The 23,282-nt window shown below is 43.3% G+C and overlaps 1 protein-coding gene across 1 annotated transcript; it reads right to left on the minus strand.

Annotated features, from left to right (window-relative positions):
- Window positions 1-229: 229 nt before the first annotated feature.
- On the minus strand, window positions 230-2,966 carry LOC132233826 (RNA-binding protein 25-like). Its single transcript, XM_059695081.1, is given in 1 exon segment — window positions 230-2,966. A coding segment is annotated over 1 exon segment (2,499 nt). The 5' UTR covers window positions 2,855-2,966; the 3' UTR covers window positions 230-355.
- Between the last annotated feature and the right edge of the window lie 20,316 nt (window positions 2,967-23,282).

The raw sequence follows: 23,282 nt of genomic DNA on the forward strand, positions 1-23,282 counted from the left end.
GAGATGTGGGAAGAGACTGGACAAAAATCGTGCACCTATGGATGAGGACAGGGGTGGGGAGTGAGGGCGGAGGGTGGGGCGGGAACTGGGAGGAGGGGAGTTATGGGGGGGAAAAAAGAGGAACAAATGTAATAATCTGAACAATAAAGATTTAATTAAAAAAAAAAAAGAAAAAAGAGAAAAAAAAAAAAACAAATTGCAGGACAAATATATATATATATATATTCACATTTTCTACACTTAAAAAAAAATTACAGATCTCACAAATGTCTTTGAAGACAAAAAAATTTTTCAAAGTCCTTTGAAGGATGGGAAAGACGATATCTGAAATGGAACTCTCAACGTACAGAGAGTTTTACTTCACAAGACCAATTTTCTTGGCTTCTGTTTCATATATCAATAATCTCCACATTTGGACTATAAAAACTTCTGCTTCTTCGTCAAGTACCATGGCAACATCATCTAAAATGCTCTGAGGTGAACTATGAGCCATAACCTTAGAACAAACAAAATCAACTAATGTAGCTTCTTCTTCACCTACGTGTTCTATAATTTTCTTATTAATCCAAGGTCTAATTCATCTTTCCATCAATATAGAATCCACAATAGACTAATCCAGGGGATAGGCAAAAAGCTCAGGTTTGGCTGTAGGAATTTTCTCAATGAGACTCTTAATGTGTTTGCACTTTTCTTCAGTGTTTACGGTGCCTTTGGCAGCATTTTTACCATCTTCACCATAATCCAAGGGAACCAGTTTCCTTTTTCTGGGTACATCATCACTGTCGTCATCCTCAGATTTGTTAAAGACACTATCTACAGGGAGTTTCTTTCTCTTCACAGAGCTAGGTTGACGAGGACTATCGGAAGCACCCAGGTTAAGTCTCAGTCCTATTTTTGGCCTATGCTCCTCAGGTTGTTGTTGATCTGGCGAATTTTCTTGAGGAATAATAATACCACAGGGAGACTCATTCCCAGGGGTGTTGGGCGTTGCATTGCCACTGGCAGAGGAAACAAATGGGGCAGAACTGATGGGCCTCAGAGTTGGTTTAAGACAGGGCTTCTGCTCTGGCTCTTCTTCCTCTTCCACCGGTTCCTCTCGTGTTTCTTCTTTTTCTTGCGTTTCTTCTTCCTCTTCTTCTGATTCTGGTTCTTGCTTTATGTGTGGTTGTCTGCGCCTCTCAGCCTCTTGTTCTGTCCTCTGAAGCTCTGCGTCTGGACCCGGATGCTCTTCTGCCCGAAGTCGCTGCCTGGTTTCCTCTAGCTCTTCCTTCTCTCTTTTCCTATCCCGTTCATCTGCTTCCATTTCCTTTTCCCTGTCACGCAATCTTTTCTGAACAGCACTTCCTCTGTAATATTTGGGATCATCTCTCTCATCATCATAATCTTCTAAGAATTCTTTCAGTAGTTTAGCTTCTTTTGCCATTTCTCTTCTCCTCTCCTCTTCTCTTTCAGCCTCTTTCTCATACTCCCGGCTTTTCTTCCGTTCTCTGATTTCCCAATTCTTAACGCGCTTTTGATAAGCAACTTCTTTCTCCCAGAGTTTTCTTGGTTCATGCTCTTCTCTATCCCTCTTCTTGTATTTTTCTTTTTCTAGCTCTCTTTCTCGTTCACGTTCCCTTTCTTGTTCTCTCTCTCTCTCTCTTTCCCGCTCCCTTTCACGATCTCTGCTCTTTTCTCTTGATCGATTCCGATCCTTATTCCGATCTGAACTCCTTTCCCGACCGCGGTCACGATCTCTCTCTCGATCAGGATCCCGATCTCTCTCCTTTGCCCGGTCACGATCCCTATCCCGTTCTCGTTCCCGCTCCCGTTCCTTCTCTTTTTCTCGTTCATGTTTTCTTTCCCTTTCACGTTCTCGCCTTTCTCGTTCCCCTTCATGCTCCCTCTCTCTTTCTCTCCGTTCTTTCTCAATTTCCTGTCTTTCTTTTTCTTTTTTGCCTTTCTCTTCTTCCAGTTTCTTGTGTGTATCTCTGAATTTGCTGATCTCTCGGGATATCAGGTCTCTTTTGTCTTCTTCCATTTCTATAGCATTTATATCTTCCTTAGTGATGAGTGGATACTGGTTCAGAGGTGCCACTGGAAATCTGCGGAAAATGTCCTCCTTCTTCCTGGGGTGAGAGTCAGATTCTTGTGAAGGGGCGTGGAGCTCACTGGAGTATTTACATATTAAAATTTCAATGGCCCCTTTGGTCATCTGATCTCTTCTCTTCGTTTCTTCATCTAAGGCTTCTTCGTCATCATTAGTGACAGTTTCTGGCCTAACAGTCCCATTAGAAGCTTTCTTCTTTGCTTTCCATTCATCCAGTTGTACCTTTGTCTTTGCATCAACTTTAACAAGCAGTTTCTTCTCTCCAATCTGCAGGTCATGCAATAACCTGAGTGCACGGAGGGCAGATTCAGGCTCCTTATACTCACAGAATCCAAAGGCTTGAAGTTTTCCAGATGCACCTTGTACTCTCTTCCAGCTTAAAACCAAGCCACATTTAGCAAGGAGCTGTCTTATGAGCATGTCTGAGGCTTTCTCAGAAATGCTGCCAAGAAAAACAGTAGTAGTAGGACCATAATTTTCATCATTTTCCTTTGCCTTTAAGCCTGGATGATCCTTTCTTGCTCCCAAATGCTTTCCAACCATGGACACAGTGGGTACTAGGACAGTTGGAGCAGGAGCCCTAATGCTTATTGGTACAGGAATCATTGGGGTTCCTGGAGGTACAGGTGGAGGAAAGCCAGGAAACTGTGGTGGTGGAATCCCTGGTAGGAGTGCTGGGATTCCCATGGGAGGGCGATTCAAATGAGGGGGGAAGGGCATTCTTACTGCAGATGTCCGCCGCCCAGACAAGGGTACTGTCTCCATGGCCCTCTGGGCTCCTGGTTACGGGAGACTCCACTGGTTCGAGGTTTCTGTGCGCCGCTCACAGGGAGACTGGTTCTGAGGTGACCCCTCGCAAAGGCCGCAGTGCAAACACTGCCTCGCTGCTCGGGGAGCTTCTGGAGGTCTTCCTTTTCGGTGCCAGAGGTTGGGGTCCAGCCCCGGCAGGTCCAGGGGCTCCCAAAGGTGTGGACGGAGTCGGCGAAGAAGGAATGACACAGAGACAGCGTACAGTTGATCAGCAGCCTAGCCAGGTTCTCCAGCCAAGTTCTCTAGCCAGGTTCTCTATTCTCCTATTACATCTGTATTTATACCAGTTGATTTTAATCCTATCCATTCTATTCCAAAGGTTAGGGCGTTTCTTATCTCCATTCCAAGGTCACTACTCTACTGTTCTGTTAAGCTACAAGGAAGTAAACTGAAGGAGATTATCCTAAGTAAAGATTATGTAGCTTAAGTGTGATTGTTCATAGTTAAGGTGATTAACTACCCGCCTGGCACTTAGTTAAGAGGTTTTACTGATTTATTCCCTTCCTTAGTCCTGTTAATCCCTAACTCCAGGGAAAAATTCCCATCTGGGGAAACAACCTTTCTTGGAGAGGTGACCCTGGTTAGAACACATAGCGCTAAGAAGGGGAGCAAACATATTAAGAACAATATGACATATACGCCAGGTCCTTTGAAACATATGCTGTGCAGATATTTCTTCTCTGCAGTGACTATGACAAGCAGCAAGAATGGACCGGCTTCCAGCATCCATCAACAAATGGAAGGGCCAGTCTCTCCTCCCCTTGAATTCAGGGTGGCTCTGACTTGCTTTGACCAATGGAATATGGGAGAAGGGATGCTGTATAAATTACAGGCTCATGCCTTAAGACAGTAGTTCTCAACCTTGGCTGCACATTAGAATCACCTGGGAATCTTTTTAAAATCCTGACTTCTGGGCCTCATCCTCGGGAAATTCTGTTTCTTTGTTACTAATGTTGTGGCCCCACCCATAACAAAGAAACAGAATTTCCAGAGGATGAGGCCCAGAAATCAGGATTTTAAAAAGATTCCCAGGTGATTCTAATGTGCAGCCAAGGTTGAGAACCACTGCCTTAAGAGGACTTGAAATTTGCACTTTTACCCTCTTTAAAGCCTTGATATGCAAAAAAAGAGAAAAAAATGGTCAGGGCTATTCTGCTGGAGAAACAAGTTGAGCAGAGCTGAGATCTTCAGCCAATAGCCAGCATCTAAGCCCTAATATTCGAGGGAGATCATCTTGGACATTTTAGCCCCAACTAAGCCAGCCAAATACAGCCACTTGACTGACCCCAGAGGGAGCAGAAGAATTGCCCAACTGAACCCGCCAACCACCGAGTTATGAGAAATACTAAATCCTTATTGTTTTAAGCCACTAATTGTAGGTTATATAGCACAATGTACCTGAAACAGAGACACAACGTTATGGCCATCTAGACACCACAAGGACTCTTAGGCCAAATCTTTGACTTTATAAAAGTCAACTCCTGAAGGGACATTCAGAACTAGAGCTTGTTTTTCAGAAAAACTGTCCTCAGTGGCACCTGCACAGTTTCCCCCAGTAGGCCTGGGTTCGTGTGAGAATGTGAGAGCTGTGAAACAGCACAAATATCAAGGTTGAGGCCCTCGTTTAACAGAATCTAAGGCCAGAGAGATCAAGAAGCTGGCTCAGGGTCACACAGCCTTCTAGTAATCAAGCTGGGACTTGAATTCAAGGTCCATGAGGTTTAATCTACAGCTCTTTGCAATAAACTACACAGCTTCCTACCACTCCACAAAAAGATTTCCATCACATCAGAATTATAAACAAAATAATAGGACCAGGCAAAATAATAGTCTCAGAAAAGAGTGGTTGGCAAATACTGTGCAGCCCATTGGGCAGAATGTAGTGTGCTGCAGTATAGCAAGCACAGGCTTTGGGGGTCAGAATATCTGGGTCTATGTCCCTGAGCTACCACATGTCTCCTGTGTAACCTCTTTAAGCCTATTTCTCAACAGTGAAGCACTCCCAGGGCTATAAGCATGAACATGCTTTACAACTGCTGAAAGCACGCTACAGATTCCATAGGAACTATTAATAGGAAAGCAGCCTGTACTTGTGGCTTGACACCATTCCCTTAGACTCCCAGGAGAATTTCCTGAGAGTGGACTTCGGATTTGAAACTTGCCTCCACTGTGCAAACCAGGCTCAAGGTTACTGAAAAGAAAGCTGAAGCCTGGCTGCCTCGCCTAGGAACCTTGTCCTAGACTCCAAGGGCAGGTGGTGTGACTGCTGGGGACGGACTGAGCTGGGAGAGATGGACAATCAAAGACGCCCACTCCACACTCCACCCCATTTCATGCTGGTGTGCTCATGAGGAAGTGTGGCCCCGAATTACCCCAAGTAACAGGGTCAGGTAAGATCCAAAGCATGCTTCCAGGCTGCAGGGCAGTTTTAAAGGCTTCAGACCACATGCTGCCTCTAGAGCATGCAAGCACACCCTATACTATACTAAATTATAATAGTATTTGCTATTAATATTTGCATATTTTGTTATTTTTATAGATATCTGTCAAAAAAACAAAACCTTTTTTCTTACTAATTTATATATGGAGATGAAACGACAGATGGTGTAGAACAGTGATGGCGAACCTTTTGAGCTCGGCCTGTCAGCATGTTGAAAAACCCTAACTTAACTCTGGTGCCGTGTCACATATAGAAATTTTTTGATATTTGCAACCATAGTAAAACAAAGATGTATATTTTTGATATTTATTTTATATAGTTAAATGCCATTTAACAAAGAAAAATCAACCAAAAAAATGAGTTCGCGTGTCGCCTCTGATACGCGTGTCATAGGTTCGCCATCACTGCCCTATAGAATACCTATCATTCTCTTGGGCCCCTGGATATAAGGAAGTGTGGTTGCTCAGACATGTGTTCAGAAACATGACCAAGCTTGCCCTTATCTCAGGCACTGGGAAACATCAATATCTCTAGGACACAGGGTCTGAGCGGCCCGTTGATAATCACCCCTTTTTTCCCAAGGCAGAAGAATATCCCAATCCTGTTGGGAGTGAGGGATGAGACCTTCCAATTTTCCCAAGGGGAAATATGTGACCTCCACTTGCATATCATTCACCCTGCCCCACATCAGTCTACTTTGGGCAGCCATTCTTATTTTTACTTCCCAACTGTGCTCATTCTCTGTGCCCCAGCAACCTGACATGTTGTTGTTGTTGTTGTTTTGTTTGTTTGTTATTGTTTTTGTCAAGCAAGATGTTGCTTTACATGGCTAACCCCATGGAATATGTAAATTTGCAAATCAGGATCAGAAGGAGTGACTGTCCCATCAGTGTTGTGTGCGAATGAGAGAGGTGAAAGGGGTCTAGTGGCAGAAGGAGGAGATGTGCCAGGAATCTATGAGGGTAAATACTTAGCTTCATGATGCATCACAGCCCAGAATCAAAGAGGCATCAAGAAGCACTGGGAGAGGCTCCCATGGAAACTGCTGTGGGCATGGGGACACTCAATATTCAGGAAAGACAAAGCTTATTGAAAGAAGAGGGAGAAAGGACTCATTTGATAGAAATGGGAGCAGTGAAAGACAAGATATGCAAGGCAAGGTTGGGCAAGACTATGGGAGGCTATCAAGGCCAGATGTAGAAATACCAAGTTTGGGGGATTTGGGTCTAAGGCTTGTCAGTCTCCCTTTCATTAGCCCCTTCCCTTCATCTTCCAGCCTACTATAACAATTGAGTTGCTTAGTCTTCCGTTATTAGAATGCAAGCTCCATTGGGCGTGTATTTTTTTCTTATTTTGTTCAATAATGTATCTCCATCCCCTAAATCAATACCAGTAGGTGCCTAAGAAATATTTGTTGAAAGAATGAACAGATTCAATAATATGTATCAGGTTGAAAGGGGAAAAGAAGACAATAACCTTTTTATCACATTGAGAGAGTCTTTAACGTGGAAATAAACGGAAGAGTGACAAAATTCAATTTCCTCTAGGGGCTAGATTTGGAATAAAGATTGTTTTCGGACAATAGATATAACTTGCTGCAAAATCTGAGAGGCACTCACCTCCAGACCTTCACTTTCTTATCTCTTCCCATAATAATGTAAGTCTACTTCCTATAATAAATCCCTTGTCCTATCATTCTTGTATGGACTCTGTGCTTCTGCTAAAGTTTCAATCAAACCTTGATTAAAAAAGTTGTTGATACCAGGAGTGGTCCCAGAAGAACAGAAGGCTGAGGATAGGAATCCAGAATTGGTTCTCTGGCTAGATTTAAAGGCATTATTGGTCATGTTTCTATTGGTAAAAGATACTGAAACAGTTCATGGCATAGAGTGACAAAGAGTTACCTAAAGTACTGTCTTTATCACCTGGAGTCAAATTCCTACAGAAGGCAAAGGCTTTGGATGATCAAGTAGTTGCTGCTACAGAACCTTTTAGTGGAAATATAATATAAGGACTGTGGGGTCGGTTAGTTGCTCCTAAGTGAGCTGGAGAGATTGAAGAAAAAACTGATGAGTTTAGGGCTTTGCATTTCCAGCTAAATATCTGTGTAAGTTATCAGAAAACTTCTACGACTGTTCTGAAAGAAACTATATCTCCATAGCCACAGGATTGGATTTTAAAAATTATCTTCATTATTGACAGTATTACAGATGTCCTCCTCTTCTCCGCCATTCCCAACTGACTTCCTCCAACCCACTGCTGCCCCTTCCCCAGACCTTTAGAGGGTTGGATTTTTGAAAGCCTAAAGTCCAATTCTGCAGATGGGGTGCTTTCCTATAAGATAGAGTAAATGCAAAAAACCAGAGGCAGATAACAGCGCCATCTCCTTATAGGCTGAATGCTCGTGCCTGAGAAGCAAGAGGTAAAAGTGGACATGGCTCCTCTCATTATTAGATTTAAGAACCTACCTAAGGAGTTCTGGCTCTTTATGCTGATGCTGCAACCTTGAGTTTAATGGTTCTGTAAGGCATCCTGCCCAAAAGAGAAGTGGTTCATCAGTAAGCATAATCTGTGCTCCATTAAATTGAAGCTGGGACTTTCCTCTAGTCAATTTAGGTTCTTCATGCCAATGAACCAACAGTCAGGACTGAGAGCCTGATTTTTATTGACTATGTCAGTTGGTCTTCCTTGCCATCTGGCTCCCAGTAGAGTTTGGCAATGGGAAGCACTGGCAGAAGATGCAAAGAATGGGAGGAGAGAGGATTGAAGTATTTATTCACCAGACTCCCTCCCTGCTAGGTCATAGGTTGACAGTGTCTGAATTTCTTCCTCTACCAAAGACCACAGCTCCCATTAGGTGGACTGTAGCTATAAGTTTCTCTGGGTTCTAGAAATCACATCTTTCTTTTGACCGTTCAAACCTAGGCCTTGTAATGGCTTCCTGCTGCTCTTAGACACTGAGAGCTTAACCCTACCCACACCTGTGTAAATAGTCTCTTCATCACCCATATTTTAATACATGGGCCATCTTGACAGCTGCCTGGATAATACAAGAAAGTTATGATCTGCATCTCATTCTGGACACCTTATTTAATTTTCTCATTAGCTCTCAGAATCATTAAGTTGATTGCCTTGGACTTTCTAAGTACCTAGTCATATCATCTATGAATAATTGGTTTTGATCAGTAAAAGAAACATTGTTTTAACAAGTAGCAAAAGAGTTAGGCAAAGATTTCTCAGAATATAAAAAGCAAAACTATAAGCAAATATGAAAGCTTATACTTCATTGAAATTTTAAAACTGTTGCTTTACAAAAGATGCTCTTAGAAAAATGGAAAGGCAGACCCAGTCTGGGAGAAAATATTTGCAAAGCATATATCTAATAAAATACTTTTATCCAAAAAAACATAAAGAACACTTAGAACTGAAGAATAAGAAGACAAAAGAAAATTTTTTAATGGGCAAAAACAAACAGTTTAAGTGGGCAAAAGATTTGAACAGATATTTCACCAAAGAAGAAAGATGGATTTAAAGTAAGCAAATGGAAACCCAAATTAAAATTACAGTGAGAGTGGCTAAAATTTAAATGGCTGAAAATACCAAGTGTTGTCCAAGATGTGGAATAGCTGAAACTCTCATATATTGTTGATGGGAATGTAAAATAGTACATCACTTGGAAAAACCAGTTTCTTAAAAAGTTAAATATACATTCAAAATGACCCACCAACTCTACTTTTACACATTTACCCAAGAGAAATAAAACTTCTCTTGTGTATCCACATGAAAATCTGTACACAACTATTCATAGCAGCTCTAGTCATTTCAGGCAATGATTGGAAACAATCCCAAACAATCCCATCAACAGGTGAATGGATAAATAAATTGCGGTATATTCATACAATGGAATATAACAACATCAAAAAGGAATAAACTGCACATACACGCAACAATATGAATGAATCTTAAGTTCTTTATGCTAAGCTAAGAAGATGCACACAAACGAGTATATACCTTATGATTCCATTTCCATGAAACTTTAGAAATAACAGACTAATCTGTAGGGACAATAGCAGATTCGCAGTTGCCTGAGGCTACGGATGTGGGAAATGGAGAGAATGACTAGGCTGCGGCACAAAGAACTCTTGGGGGAGACAGAAATATTCTGCTTATTGATTGAGGTGGTAATTACACAGATGTATACATTTGTCTAAACTTGTTGAGATGTACAGTTAAAATGTATACATTTTATTGTTTGTAAACTATCCTATATAGCAAGGAGGTAATATGCAAATTGACCATCACTCCAACACACAAGATGGCTGCCCCCATGTGGACACAAGATGGCAGGGGAGGGCAGTTGGGAGGGACCAGGCCTGCAAGGGAGGGCAGTTGGGGGTGATCAGGCCTGCAGGGGAGAGCAGTTGGAGGGGGACCAGGCCTGCAGGGAAGGGCAGTTGGGGGGGGAGGACCAGGCCTGTGGGGGGGTCGGGGGGGGGGAGTTGGGAGGGACCAGGCCTAAAAGGGAAGGCAGTTGGGGATGACCAGGCCTGCAGGGGAGGGCAGGTGGGGGGGCAGGCCTGCAGGGGAGGGCAGTTGGGGGGACCAGGCCTGTAGGGGAGGGCAATTGGGGGGGACCAGGCCTATAGGGGAGGGCAGTTGGGGAGGATCAGGCCTATAGGGGAGGGCAGTTGGGGGGGACCAGGCTGGCAGTTGGACATCCCTCGAGGGGTTCCAGATTGGAGAGGGTACAGGCTGGGCTGAGGGACAACCCCTCATGCACGAATTTCATGCACCGGGCCTCTAGTATTTCAATAATAATGTTGATCAGGAAGAAAAGAAGCAGAACAAATTGTTGTAATATCGGCATGCTCAGACACTCTTCTCTACAAATCATCTGTGGATTGCCATGTCAGTTGTTCAGCAGCAGCCTCTGGAACTGGCTTACAGCCAGTACACATGCTCCCAGATGCAAGAACATCAGTCACTATGAAGAGGTCATATTTCAGCTCCTGTTTGGGAGATTTGATACATTTCCCGATCTTAAATAGGACACTACCACCGGCAATGGAACACTGCATTCCACAGATAAAGAACTGCAGGCTCATCTGTATCTGACTCTCTCATACAGTTTAACATCAATAATTTTTCTCCTGTTATCAGACAAAATTCAAGGAAAGCTATGCAGGATAAAGATCACAAATAAGGATGTGTTTCCAGATTTAGAGATGGCTAGTTACCTCTAAGACAGGTAATATCAGAAAGACAATCTTCAGATTCCAATACAAATAGCTGTCACTCAGGCTCCGACTCTAACTGAGCTTCACCAGTTCTCAAGGCAAACCAATCGCACCCAGCAAACAAGCACCATCCTGAACCAAGACTTGGTCTTTAACTAAAAGAGCTTTATTTTTTAGTTATTGCCATTTATCTTTTTAGGGGTGAAGTGATGAAGCAAAATCTCTGTTAAATAGACCATAAAGTTTGTCTCTAGTCCAAGAATTAGATATACTAGCAACCTAGACAACATTATCTAGGGCCTTTTAAAAAAAAACTTACATGGAATCTGGCCTAGGGCCAAGGAAATGATATTAAATTGGCACAGAGTGAGGCCATGGGGCAGATGGCATTTAAGAGAAGAGATTTGGCAGAGAGGCTGATTAAATGCATAGTGGAGACTTATTTTCCTGGAATTCAATCATTTGAAAGTTCAAATAACAGATTTTTTTTTTTTTTCTGTATTATTCAAGAATATCTGATGTTCATACTAAAAAGGCAAAGGTATTTCAAGTGGTGTCTGAACCAAAGAAAACCTTAGATTTAGTATAATTTAACATTAAATATATTTCTTATACTCCAATTCTTTGGAAAATTGTGTTTTATGATAATAATTCTCAATAAACCAGGATGTTCAATTTATTAATCTCTAGGAGATCCTTATAAATTGAGACTATATAACTTTTATTTCATCCCAATACCTAGCACAGAGCTAAGCACAAAATTTGCGTTCGGTAAATGTTAATTGAAATAAAATTAAAGCATGCAAAATGATTCTATTTTTAAAGGAAAAAATATATATGTTTATATGTCCATATGAACATTAAAAAAATATGATAAGATGCACACCAAACTGTAACCAAAAAACACCTCATGGATTTTACGGAATGGAGGGAAATGTTACATTTCCTTTAATACATAGCACAATGGTCAAAATCAGAGGCTCAGAGCCAGACTAGGTTTGAATCCCAACCCTCCCCCCTTCTCAGATGAGTCAATGCGCAAGTTCTTAACTTCTCTGTGCCCTCATCCCTTCATCTCTGAATGGAGGTCATCATGGTTCCAACCTCACAGGGTTAAGATGAAGATTGAGATAATCCATATAATGCACTTCAGTGAGCCTGACCCTTAGCAATCACTTGATTAATGTTCACTATATTAGTATTTTGTTTGATTTCCTTTGATCATCAAGCAGTACTTTTAAAATTAAGAAAAAATATTTCACACCAAAATAATTTTAAAGAAACAAATTATAATCCAAGAAGAAGTAAGCGATGAAGAAAAAAGACAAGTAAAAGGAAATGGGGGGAGAATAGGGAAGAAGAGAAAATAGCTGTCTATCTCATCCTGAAGAAATCTCTCCTGAGCCTTCTGATTAGCTACAAGGTGGACTGGTTGCTCCATGCTTGTTGCATGGCTATCATCTTGGACTTTCCTTTCACCTTCATCCTTGGGATTTCTTTTATCCATCACTATATTGAATCACATTTCTCTGGGTCCCAGGTTTACTCTTCATTTACTCTTTCATTTTGGTAGGACATATCCACCAGCATCTTCTCAAGAAAAGGTGAGATATGGCATGGCCGAAAGGTCTTTATTATACTCTTACACTAAAGTGCGCTTGTTCTTAAACAAGCTTCAGTGTGTTTTTTGTTTTGTTTTTTGTGGGGTTTTTTTATATTTTACTGATTTTTTACAGAGAGGAAGGGAGAGGGATAGAGAGTTAGAAACATCGCGATGAGAGAGAAACATCGATCAGCCGCCTCCTGCACACTCCCCACTGGGGATGTGCCCGCAACCAAGGTACATACCCTTGACCAGAATCGAACCTGGGAACCTTCAGTCCGTAGGCCGACGCTCCATCCACTGAGCCAAACCGGTTAGGGCAAGCTTCCGTGTTCTTAAACCTTGTTTCATTATCTTTTAGCTTCTGACAAATCCTTAGAAAAGTTTAGTACCATCCTGAATCTTTGTGAAAAACTCCAGTTTTCTCTCTGGAAGCTTTTGGGCCATGTGCTCTGAAAGTTCACAATGACTGGACTGAGTACTTTCATCCATTGTGCTGGGCACTCGGTAGACCCTTTCAGTCTGGCAACTCATGTCTTTCAGTTCAGGAGATTTTCATAAATTATTTCTGTGAAAACTTCCTCTCCTCTGTTTTTATCTCTCTCTTTCTCTCTCTTCTCGTTTAGTTCTCTATTGTTCCCTATTTTCTATCTCCTTATCTTTCCCCCTATTTTGCAAAAATTTCAACTTTATTTTCCAAAATTTCTATGGAGTAAAATTTTCTCCTGTGAGCTTTTTAATTTCTAAGAGGTCTTTTCTTGTTCTCTGAATGTCCTTTTAAAAAAATTTTTTTTTAATTGAACTTTTAGAGAGAGAGAAAGGGAAAAGGAGAGATAGAAACATCAGTGAGAGAGAAACATCAACATCGGTTGGCTGCCTCCTGCATGCCCCCTGCTGGGGATCAAGGCCGCCACGTGGGCATATGCCCTGACTGGGAATCACACCCTAGACCTCCTGATTCATTGGTTTATGCTCACCTGCTAAGCCACACTGGCCGGGCTGAATGTCCTTTTTTTAAAGAAAAAACATAGCATTTTCAGTCTTTTTTGTTTGTTTTCTTTTTTGTTTTTGTTTGTTTGTTTTAGTTTCTATCTTTCATATTAAAGGCTTTCCTCACATGTCTGGCAATCCTTCTCCGTCCATATTTAAAAGTGGGGCACTAAAATGTTGACTGGATGTGTTTGTTGATTGCGAAGAAGAAGAAAATGGCAAAAAGAAACAGCTGCTGTTCCTGCAGAAGTCAGGAAGCAAATGACTCACAATGAGAACTTCCTAAGCATACGGGCCACGTGGCCCATTAAACCTATTTCAACGGGTGTTCCCAGCTCTTCTGTTCTACTGGGATTGGGGTAAGTCAAGTATTTCTTAACACAAGATGTCACTGTTTCAGAGTTGTAACACAATTGATTTTTCTGTCTTCTGTTATGATACCTCACTATGGGTGTTCAAACACATGACAGTAGTTCCAGGCCATGCTGGCTTCCCGATAGCTGGTCCATCCAGCTCAGTAGCAGCTGGAGATCATGTCCATTTAAAGGCTGTGAAATGTACTGTTCTAAGTGAGGGGTCTCCACCTTGCCAACACCGATGTCCTCATTAGCACCCTGGTGAAAGGGCCAGAGATGGAAGTAAAGCCTGTAACTGAGCAGTCAGGATAGATGCAGCACAGACCAGCCGTGGCCAGGGAAGTCGTTCCCCCATTTTCTGGGCAGGAAGCATGCCACACAGCCTTCGTGGCACATTTCCCCCAGCACACATTTTTGCTTTTAAAAAGCAGCTACTGAATCCAAGATTTTCTTCTAATTGGGAGGAGCAGGGAGGAGTGGGGGGTGGGAGGCTCCAAATGCTTCACTTGGGTCTTTACCATGTACGTGACAATAAAGACAATTACAGACTAACAGCTGTAAGACGTAGACTGGTCACGGCTTTTCTTCTTTATGCTTATAAAGCTCATTAGGAGCTTAATGAGGATTTACCAGTGTTTTCTCTTTCTGTTATTCTGAAGTTCTGGCGCTAATGAGAAACCCAGAGTTCTTTCCCCAGAGCCTGGGCAGAGGAGAGGGGAAGCCCAGTAAGATATCCATTCTTCCAATGAATCCTTACAAGGGCCTGTTCTACCAAAGGTTCTGCATTGAGAGTGTAGAGCATGGTGGTGAGGAATGGTACAAAGAGGAGAGGAGGATGTAGTTGCTACTCTTCGGAAATGTGCAACTTACTCCACATGAGACAGATAGAGCTGGGATTCTAGACTAGTCAGAGCACTTGAATTCATACCCTATTTATACATTCTGTGTGACTGGATGAGCGACAGTCTCTTCAAGCTTCCATTTCCCCATTAAGGATAATGACAAGGACCGCTGTCGTAGTATTATTGTAAGAATTAAATGAAAGACTATATTTTAAAAGTTTTGTAAAGTGTCTAATAAATAGCTGTGGCTCAGAATCTGTTAATTGTTATTATTATTGTAAATAACCAAAAGCAGGTGAGAATCACACAATAATAAAAGTCAGTATTTTGCATAGCAATAGGCTTTGAAGGGGTTTGGCCCCCTGTAAGACTGGAAGTATCATAAAACATTTGACAAGATTGAAAGCTGTAAGTTCTCCCCAAATAAGGATGTCTCTTCCCTTCAATGGACCTGAATTCCAGCCCCATCACTAGACTGCTGCGTGTCCCCACGCCACTGTGCCTTTGAGTGTTCCCCACCCCTCGGCTCTGGCTCTAACCTCACGGTATTGTTTCCTAGGGCTCTGTCCCTCCAAATACAATGCAGTCTTCCTGGATATTAAACTTCTCAACTCCAACTCCCCTGCTCCCTGACCACAGGGCTGCCTTGGCCAGCTTTCCACTATTCGCCCCCGCATACTCATTGAGCCTTAACATCTTTCTTTCTTCCTTAACATCTTACTTCTTTCATGCAGACTTTCCCCCCTGCCCTCCAGAAACAAAATAAGATCAGAAATGGGACCAAAAGTCTGGGCAACTACTCTTTTCTCTTAGGGATATTTCCATGTGTCCTTTGCTGACCTGGCAAAATTTGGGGGTTGGAGAAAAGCTAGTAGGAGTCCCTTCTAGGTGAGTTAGCCCAGCATTCACATGCTCCAAGCTCCTGTGCTTGCCCTTTAGGGAAAACTGTAACTATTATTGGTTGTATCTCACTTTTTCAGAGTGGAGGGGCCCATGAACTTTTTTCCTGGACCCAGATGTCAAGGAAACGTAGTGATGGTACAGCGAAAATGACTGGCACTGCCAGAGAAGCCTGCCTCCGGGCCCAAGGTAGCAGCTGCAGCAATTCCGCCCGGGGCTCTCCCAGTGGAGTTCCAGCCCCAGGACACATCTGGATGTTGTAGGACAACTCACCAGGCTGGGCAGAGTGTTAATGAGAACAGAATGCGTGGGAGTGTCATCAGATCCCTTGGTGCTTTGGGGTCTATTCTGGGCCTCAGCCAGATCTGATTGCATAATAGAACCATTTGACGTAATTGAAAATGGAAACTGACAGTTTCTTTGCTTGTCCGGGACCTGTGGCAGCTGGCATGAGAGACAAAGAGGGGCCCAGCCTCATCTGGAAAGAACCTGGGAAGTGCAGGAGAGAAGGGGCTGCTCCTGGCACGTGGCTGGCCCTGAAGGAAGGCGGGAGCCTTGCTGTTGCTCTCAGCTCTGTGCCAACATCTCCTGTCCCGACTCTACAGTGGTCAACCTCTGCAGCCCGCAGGGCCCAACCTCTCCACGTGGAACCTGAAAAGATAAGGTCTTAAAGCCTCTCCCAGGCTGGGTCTAGGCCCTAGACCAGCCGGGGGCAAACTACGGCCCGCGGGCCGGATCCGGCCCATTTGAAATGAATAAAACTAAAAAGAAAAAAGACCGTGCCTTTTTATGTAATGATGTTTACTTTGAATTTATATTAGTTCACACAAACACTCCATCCATGCTTTTGTTCCGGCCCTCCGGTCCAGTTTAAGAACCCATTGTGGCCCTCGAGTCAAAAAGTTTGCCCACCCCTGCCCTAGACTCTAGGGAATTACGAAGGCTGTCTGACATCTGAGATGCCTCTGTTAGTTCAGGCTCCGCACCTCGGTGGGAGTCAGATCTGGCATGGCCACATCTAATTGAAAACTTAGGGTTGAGATACTGCTATTATATTACGGTTAAGAGCACAGGCATTAAAAGTATCACCCATGAGTGGTTACTTGATGATTATAAGGGGGATAAATCAGCTTTGCTGATTTATTTCGAGGGGGAGGGGTGTCCACTGTGACCTTCTTAACCCACGGTCAGTCCTAGCATGCAGCCTCCCCAGGGTACAGCGTGCTGTTTACAGGACCAATTAGAATCAGGGTCTCTAACTGAACCAACCCCCATCTCACAAGCCTTTAGACCTAACTCCCAGTTTACAGAAAGCCCAGGGGCTGGAGGAACAAGTTTAACGACACCAGGAGGAAACCATCAGATCATAAGACAACTGATTCCACAGTCTCTTCAACAAGCTAGTGACACATAGAAGGCGGGAGGATTGCTTTAGATAAAAGATTTGACATTTTAGAGTTATAACAACTAAAAACAACAACAAAGTCTGGGAGTCAGACAAGGGGGGCTTCATCCTATCTTTACCACTGACGGGCATGGGGACAAGTTACTGGACCTCACTGAGCCTATTTCCATACCTGCAACATGAGGGAGGTTGTGAAGATGGACTGAGAAGATGCAGGAAGGCCTTAGCGCAGTACCTGGGGATCCTGGGTACTCAGAAGTGGCAGCTGCTAGTATCATACCAGAGATCTGTTTATTGACTAAACTGTCCCCGTGCAATGCCCTGCAGCGTGGTGCTACCCTGGCCTTCCTGCTTTCCATCTATCAACTTCTTTACATAATAATGCCTAACTTAGCCTATTGGAAATGTCATCTCCCCAAACATGAATGTCCCTCCCCTACTCTGCCTCCCTGAGCTAAGGCTGGAGATGTCACCAGAGCCTGCCTGTGCGGGAATAGTAAGAGCATGTTCCGAGGACTCTCTTGGTGCCCTGCTGGGTCCTGGGCCTTCACTATTTCAGAGCAGACTGCTAGCCCTCAACACTGTGTTTCGGCTTCTCTCACTGCCGGAGCCCATGCTGACCTTGAGGGTGTGCCCAGCTGGAAGTGCCAGAGAATTGAGACCCCCCTCTTCCCGTTCTCCCCTCAGCAGTTCTCAACCAGTGACAGACAGGAGGGGTATACTATCCCTCCCTTACCCCTCTGGAGAGATATCTTTCAAGTGTGTTTCCCAGAAATCTAGAGCAGGATTAAGATCTACTCGGGGGTGAAACAAACTCAGTAACATCCCCTGTATTAGTTTTTCTCTCTTCCCCGAATTACTTCCCCACCTGCCACCTGTGTTTTCTGGAATCACCTGCCCAATGAGCCACTTGCACCAGAAGCTTTGTCGGAGGGAACCCAAGACACCACATGAATGAGTTTGGATTTTACTCTCAGGGCAGCAGGAAGCCATTGGCGTCCGTTAAACTGCAGCTATCGGTGTCGTTCCAGAGCGTGCTCTGCACCGCTCCTTGCCCATCCACCATCAGTGCTAGATTTTGGACTCAGTGAGAGTAGTTAAGTGTTGTGTCTCATTCACATCAGATACTCCCCATGTAGTGCCTGTCACAGTGGGCTGCCTCCAGCTTCTGCTCCCACCAGGAGGGAAAGGCAAGGAAGCTGGAGGAACGCCCAGAGACTGTGGTTACACAGAGCCTACACATTGCAGCCACCATGGCTGCAAACAATTGCATAGAAATTCACTACTTCTTGCTGCTTGGAGGTGTCTGAAGTCTCAGAGTAAAATCCCGGGGAGAGCAGCATGCCAGTTAGAGTAGGAAGCACCTAGAAGGGACAAAGGTCTGAGGGAGCATCTGCCTGCCTGTGAGCCCAGCGCCAGGGGATCTAGCTTCCACGGGATAACCGAGAAAGCTCTGGAAAAGACCCGTGGAAAACTGCACAGCTCTAATTAAGAGAGTCCTTTGCCCCCTGCCTTGCTGCAGGGGCCGTGCCCGTGAGCATGCTGACGAGACCCAGAATGAGGCATAAGCAATGAGGTCAGGCAGCTAGCCAAACTGCTGGCAAAACGCTGTGCACTGCTCTTGGAGCAACTTCAGAAAGAATATGGGTCCAAGGGGGTATTACGATGGCAGACCCTTGGGAGAGTCTTTCCAGGGAAACCTGAGACCCCCTGACAATTCTGGGCAATACTTTCCCCTTCTTATGAGAAACAGACGAAATAGACTGAGCTTATTGTTCTATTATTCTTTTGTTCTAAAGTAAGATATTTCAAGATCCATGTCCTTTACTAGGATACAAGTTGGAAGCAAGGAAGCCAGTTTAACATTAGCAAACCCTTTTATTCTATCCCTTTGTTTAGCAGTGATTTGCTTTCTGTTTAAATTAGGAAGGAAGGAAGTTGCCCCCTAAAGATCCCAAAAGAGAGCATAGAGTTAAATTTGGATGTCATCACAAGCACGATTTCTGCCCAGAAGGAAAGTGGTAAATGAGGTCAGAGCGGCCGCCTGACTGTGCTGGCCAGAGCTCAGCCACAGGTAACAGGAAGCCTCTGTACGCATTATTTTGCCAAGTGACCTGAGCCAGATCAGGGTTCCTGGCCACCTGGACGAATGAAGGCAGAGGGCCAGTGCAGTGAGGGTGGTATCTTGGTGTTGCTTGGCATTACATTTAATGGGAAATAAAAGGAATAAAAAGGGAATGAAGGGAGAGGAAATCTTTGGGGAGATCTCTTTATTTGATGACCTCTAATTTCATCTCAAAACAATTTTAAAAATTTACTTATTAATTTGAGAAAGAGAGGGAGAGAGAGAGAGAGAATTTCAATTTATTGTTCCATTTATTTATGCATTCATTAGTTGCTTCTTGTATGTGCCCTGGCTGGGGATTGAACTCACAACCTTGGTATATTGGGACAATGCTCTAACCAAGTGAGCTACCCAGCCAGTGCTTTCAAAGCAATTTTTAAAAGAGCCAAGTACAGACTTTCTCAGAACAAGGAGACATCCTGATTTGGGCAGACCCAGAATGGATGCAGTTTACAACCACTGACAACTGGGGTTTCTGAGCTTGGGCACTACACTGGCCAAACTCGCATTCAGTTCAGTGGCACCAACTGAAGCTTCACTCTGGGCCTCTTTGGGCCACCCTGAACTTCTGGTTCACTATACTCCTCTCCACCCTGTCCTCGTGCTGCCTTAACATTTATAAGTTCACATCTTCACCTCTGGGTCCACAGTTAAATTTCTTCAAAAGAAAAAGAGGGACTTAAAATTTGGTTTCAGTAGGTATCAGTAAGAATAGGCACTTGTCTTAGGGAAAAGTGTATGTTATTTAATTTAGGCCTATATCCTGAATGACTGTTTAGACCAGAGAGGGAGCATGTATTGAAGGTTAAATTTCAGTGTAAATTCTTGAGACAAACATCCATGGACAACAATTACAATGTAATCTTGTAGGAAGGAATGAAGGAAGGAAAGAAGGAAGGAAGGAAGGAAGGAAGGAAGGAAGGAAGGAAGGAAGGAAGGAAGGGTCTGTCAGACGAAGGCCAGAGCAGTGAGAGTGGCATTATATTTGATGGGAAATAACAGAATAAAAGAGGAAATGAAGGGAAAGGCAAAGGGAAACCTGGTCATTATAGCCAAAGGTTGTTTTCTCCCAGTAAGAAATAAAATACAGAAATATGATTTGGCCTAAGTTAAATCCATTAGCAATGCATTTTAAGAAACCAATGCACTGGCTATCTTCAGAGTAGCAGGCATGTGATGGTTTGATTTGAGCATTTAATTCGATGATGCACTTGCAGACTGCATTTAAAGGGTAAAAAATATATATTTGATTCAACTGATCTTATTTAACAGCTTACACAAGCAGCTTCAATTCACATTTTTCCCCATTTGTTTTGCTTCAGCAATTCCAAACGAAGGAGGTCTAATTGCACGGTCACCCTCCCACCCAATGTATGGGTAAATATAGAGGAAATAATCACTGGGAGGCAAATTAAGGTTTGGTCATACATCAACTCTGCTTAGCTGGCATCTAAGCACATAATTCACATTACTGAAAAGCCTCCAGTGATGCTCACCCACTGCCGATCAATTGCAGAAAAGGCTATAACTTTATTAGAAGCATAATTTAAGAAACCCCTAACACTTAAGATTTACACCCCACTTTCTAAATGGCCAATGCTTAGTAATTAACCCATGTGTGAAATTAAATCCAACCCTAAGGAAGATTTATACATATGTTGTTTTCAATTCTGTCCAAACCCTTCTCAAAAAAACACACACATAAGCTGAAGGATCAAAAGGCAATTTAACCAACGTGATCAAAGCACCGCCATCCAATGCCAAGGAAAATCATCTTAGTGGCCATCACCTGCCTATTCTAAAACATCCAGCCCAAGCAGTGTGATTCAGTGAGTGAGCCTGGACCTATGAACCAGGAGGTCACAGTTCGATTCCTGATCAGGGCACATGCCTGGGTTGTGGGCTTGATCCCCAGGAGGGGACATGCAGAAGGCAGCCGATCAATGATTGTCTCTCATCATAGATGTTTCTCTTTCTCATTCTATGAAATCAATTAAAAAATATATGTATTTAAATGCATCTGAATTTATATGTCCATAGTCCATTAAAGAAACATTTCTCTAATATTAGGTTGTTTAAATTTCAAAATTTACCATTTGTGAATGTGCATAGCCATCAAGCATTTGTGTGGTTTTACATTGCCTGTAGCTGCTTAGAACCTACCGCTACTGCTACTACTATTGCAGTCACCATTCATTACCTGTTGGATTCACATGGTGCCTGGTGAGCTATCTGCAGAAAAATCTACCTTTCTTACCCCAGGCTTCTTATCTCCAAGAGCTATCTGATCCAGGGAGTGTGGATGAGCCTGGGAAGTCCATCAAAACCAAGGCAAGAGCTATCAAATCACAATCCTATGAACAAAGATAAGTAATGTTTCCACACAGGGATGGGGAGCTTTTGTCTTGCTGGCTCAGAGGAAACATTATAGTATAAATCTGGTTATAAAAATTGTAAGGAAGTGTAAAGGGCACCTCACCACTCTCTGATACCAAACTTAGACTTAAAGCCCTGTATCATTCAAATGTAGACTTTCTCTTAATAGCGAGAAGAAACATCCACACATCTCCTGTGACTCTGCATTAACTTTACTATAGGATTTTTTTTTTTTTTTAGGAAGGAGTCAACCCTATTTCTTCTTCTTTTTTTTTATTGATTAAGGTATTACATATGTTTCCTATCCCCCCATTGCTCCCCCACCCCCTATCCCCCCACTCATGCCCTCACCCCCTGGTGTCTATGTCCATTGGTTAGGCTTATATGCATGCATATAAGTCCTTTGGTTGATCTCTCCCCCTTACCCCCACCCTCCCTTACCTTCCCTCTGAGGTTTGATGGTCTGATCAATGCTTCTCTGTCCCTGGATCTGTTTTTGTTCATCAGTTTATGTTGTTCATTATATTCCATAAATGAGTGAGATCATGTGATATTTATCTTTGTCTGACTGGCTTATTTCACTTAGCATGATGCTCTCCAGTTCCATCCATGCTGTTGCAAATGGTAAGAATTCCCTTTTTTACCACAGGGTAGTATTCCATTGTGTAGATGTATCACAGTTTTCTAATCTACTCATCTGCTGATGGGCACTTAAGCTGTTTCCAAATCTTAGGTATGGTGAATTGTGTTGCTATGTAGAAATGCATACTTCCTTTCTGATTGGTGTTTCTAGTTTCTTGGGATATATTCCTAGAATGGGATCACTGGGTCAAATGGGAGTTCCATTTTTATTGTTTTGAGGAAACTCCATACTGTTCTCCACAGTGGCTGCACCAGTCTGCATTCCCACTACTATAGAATTTAAGTCCACTAAACAAGCTTCCTTAACAGTTTTGCCCAATTCAGGAGAGAACCAAGAACAAAAGCAGAGATTTCTGGCTAAGAACACAGCTTCGTAGCTTTGCTCCCTCCAGTTTGAATGCAAAGGCAAAGAGGAGTGTTAGGAGTGGGGATAATGGGTGCTTAGCTCACTCCATGTCTCAAAGGAAGGTGTTCTCGACCCAAGGCAAGAAAGCTCTGAGCACTGGAGCTTGTCCAAGGACACTCCTTGGGAACGCCATGGTCAGGTTGCAAACTGGCAGCTCTTGTCCCTAACCTGCGGAATAGCACATGTGGCTATCAGTTCCTGCTCCTCTCCCACCAACTTCTCTTTCCTCTCTGCCCTGTGTTTTCATAAAGTTTTTTTGGGGCACTACCTTTAAATCCCTTCTCTGCCTCATCTTAAGAGATTTATAAATTTATATTCTTATTACGTATTCATGAACCCTAACTATTACAAACAACATCGTATTTTATCAGCAATGCATATCCATAACCATTTTGTTGCTGTTGTTGTTAATCCTCACCTGAGGATATTTTTCCCTTGATTTATTTATTTGTTTTTTTTAGAGAGAGTGGAAGGGAAGGGGGAGAGACAGAGTGAGAGAAACATCTATGTGAGAGAGGCACATTAATTGGTTGCCTCTCATATTCAAGAGGTACATGCCCTTGACCATAATCCAACCCCAGACCTTTCAGTCCAAGGGCTGATGCTCTATCCATTGAGCCAAGCCAAAACGGCTAGGGCCATAACCATTCTTGAACTGAGGAAGGATCATTATAAAATGTCTGAGGAGTGGGCAAGATTTGGGTAGGTGAGAGCTTTTTAATGTTTTTTGACTGTTGTGGTTAATAAATTATCCTATATAATAAAAGGCTAATATGCAAATTGACCAAACGGTGGAACGACCAGTCGCTATGACGTGCACTGACTACCAGGGGGCAGATGCTCAACACAGGGGCTGCCCCCTGGTGGTCAGTGCGTTCCCACAGGGAGAGTGCTACTTAGCCAGAAGCTGGGCTCACGGCTGGTAAGCGCAGCGGCGGTGGGGGGAGCCTCTCCTGCCTCCACAGCAATGCTAAGGAGTAGTGAGCTGAGTGGTAAAGAGCAGTGAGTAGGTGGATAGACATCCTCCCAAGGGCTCCTGGACTGCAAGGGGGATGTCCGCC

The sequence above is a fragment of the Myotis daubentonii genome, chromosome 1 (assembly GCF_963259705.1).
Source record: "Myotis daubentonii chromosome 1, mMyoDau2.1, whole genome shotgun sequence".
In the NCBI taxonomy this organism is placed as follows: Eukaryota; Metazoa; Chordata; class Mammalia; order Chiroptera; family Vespertilionidae; genus Myotis; species Myotis daubentonii.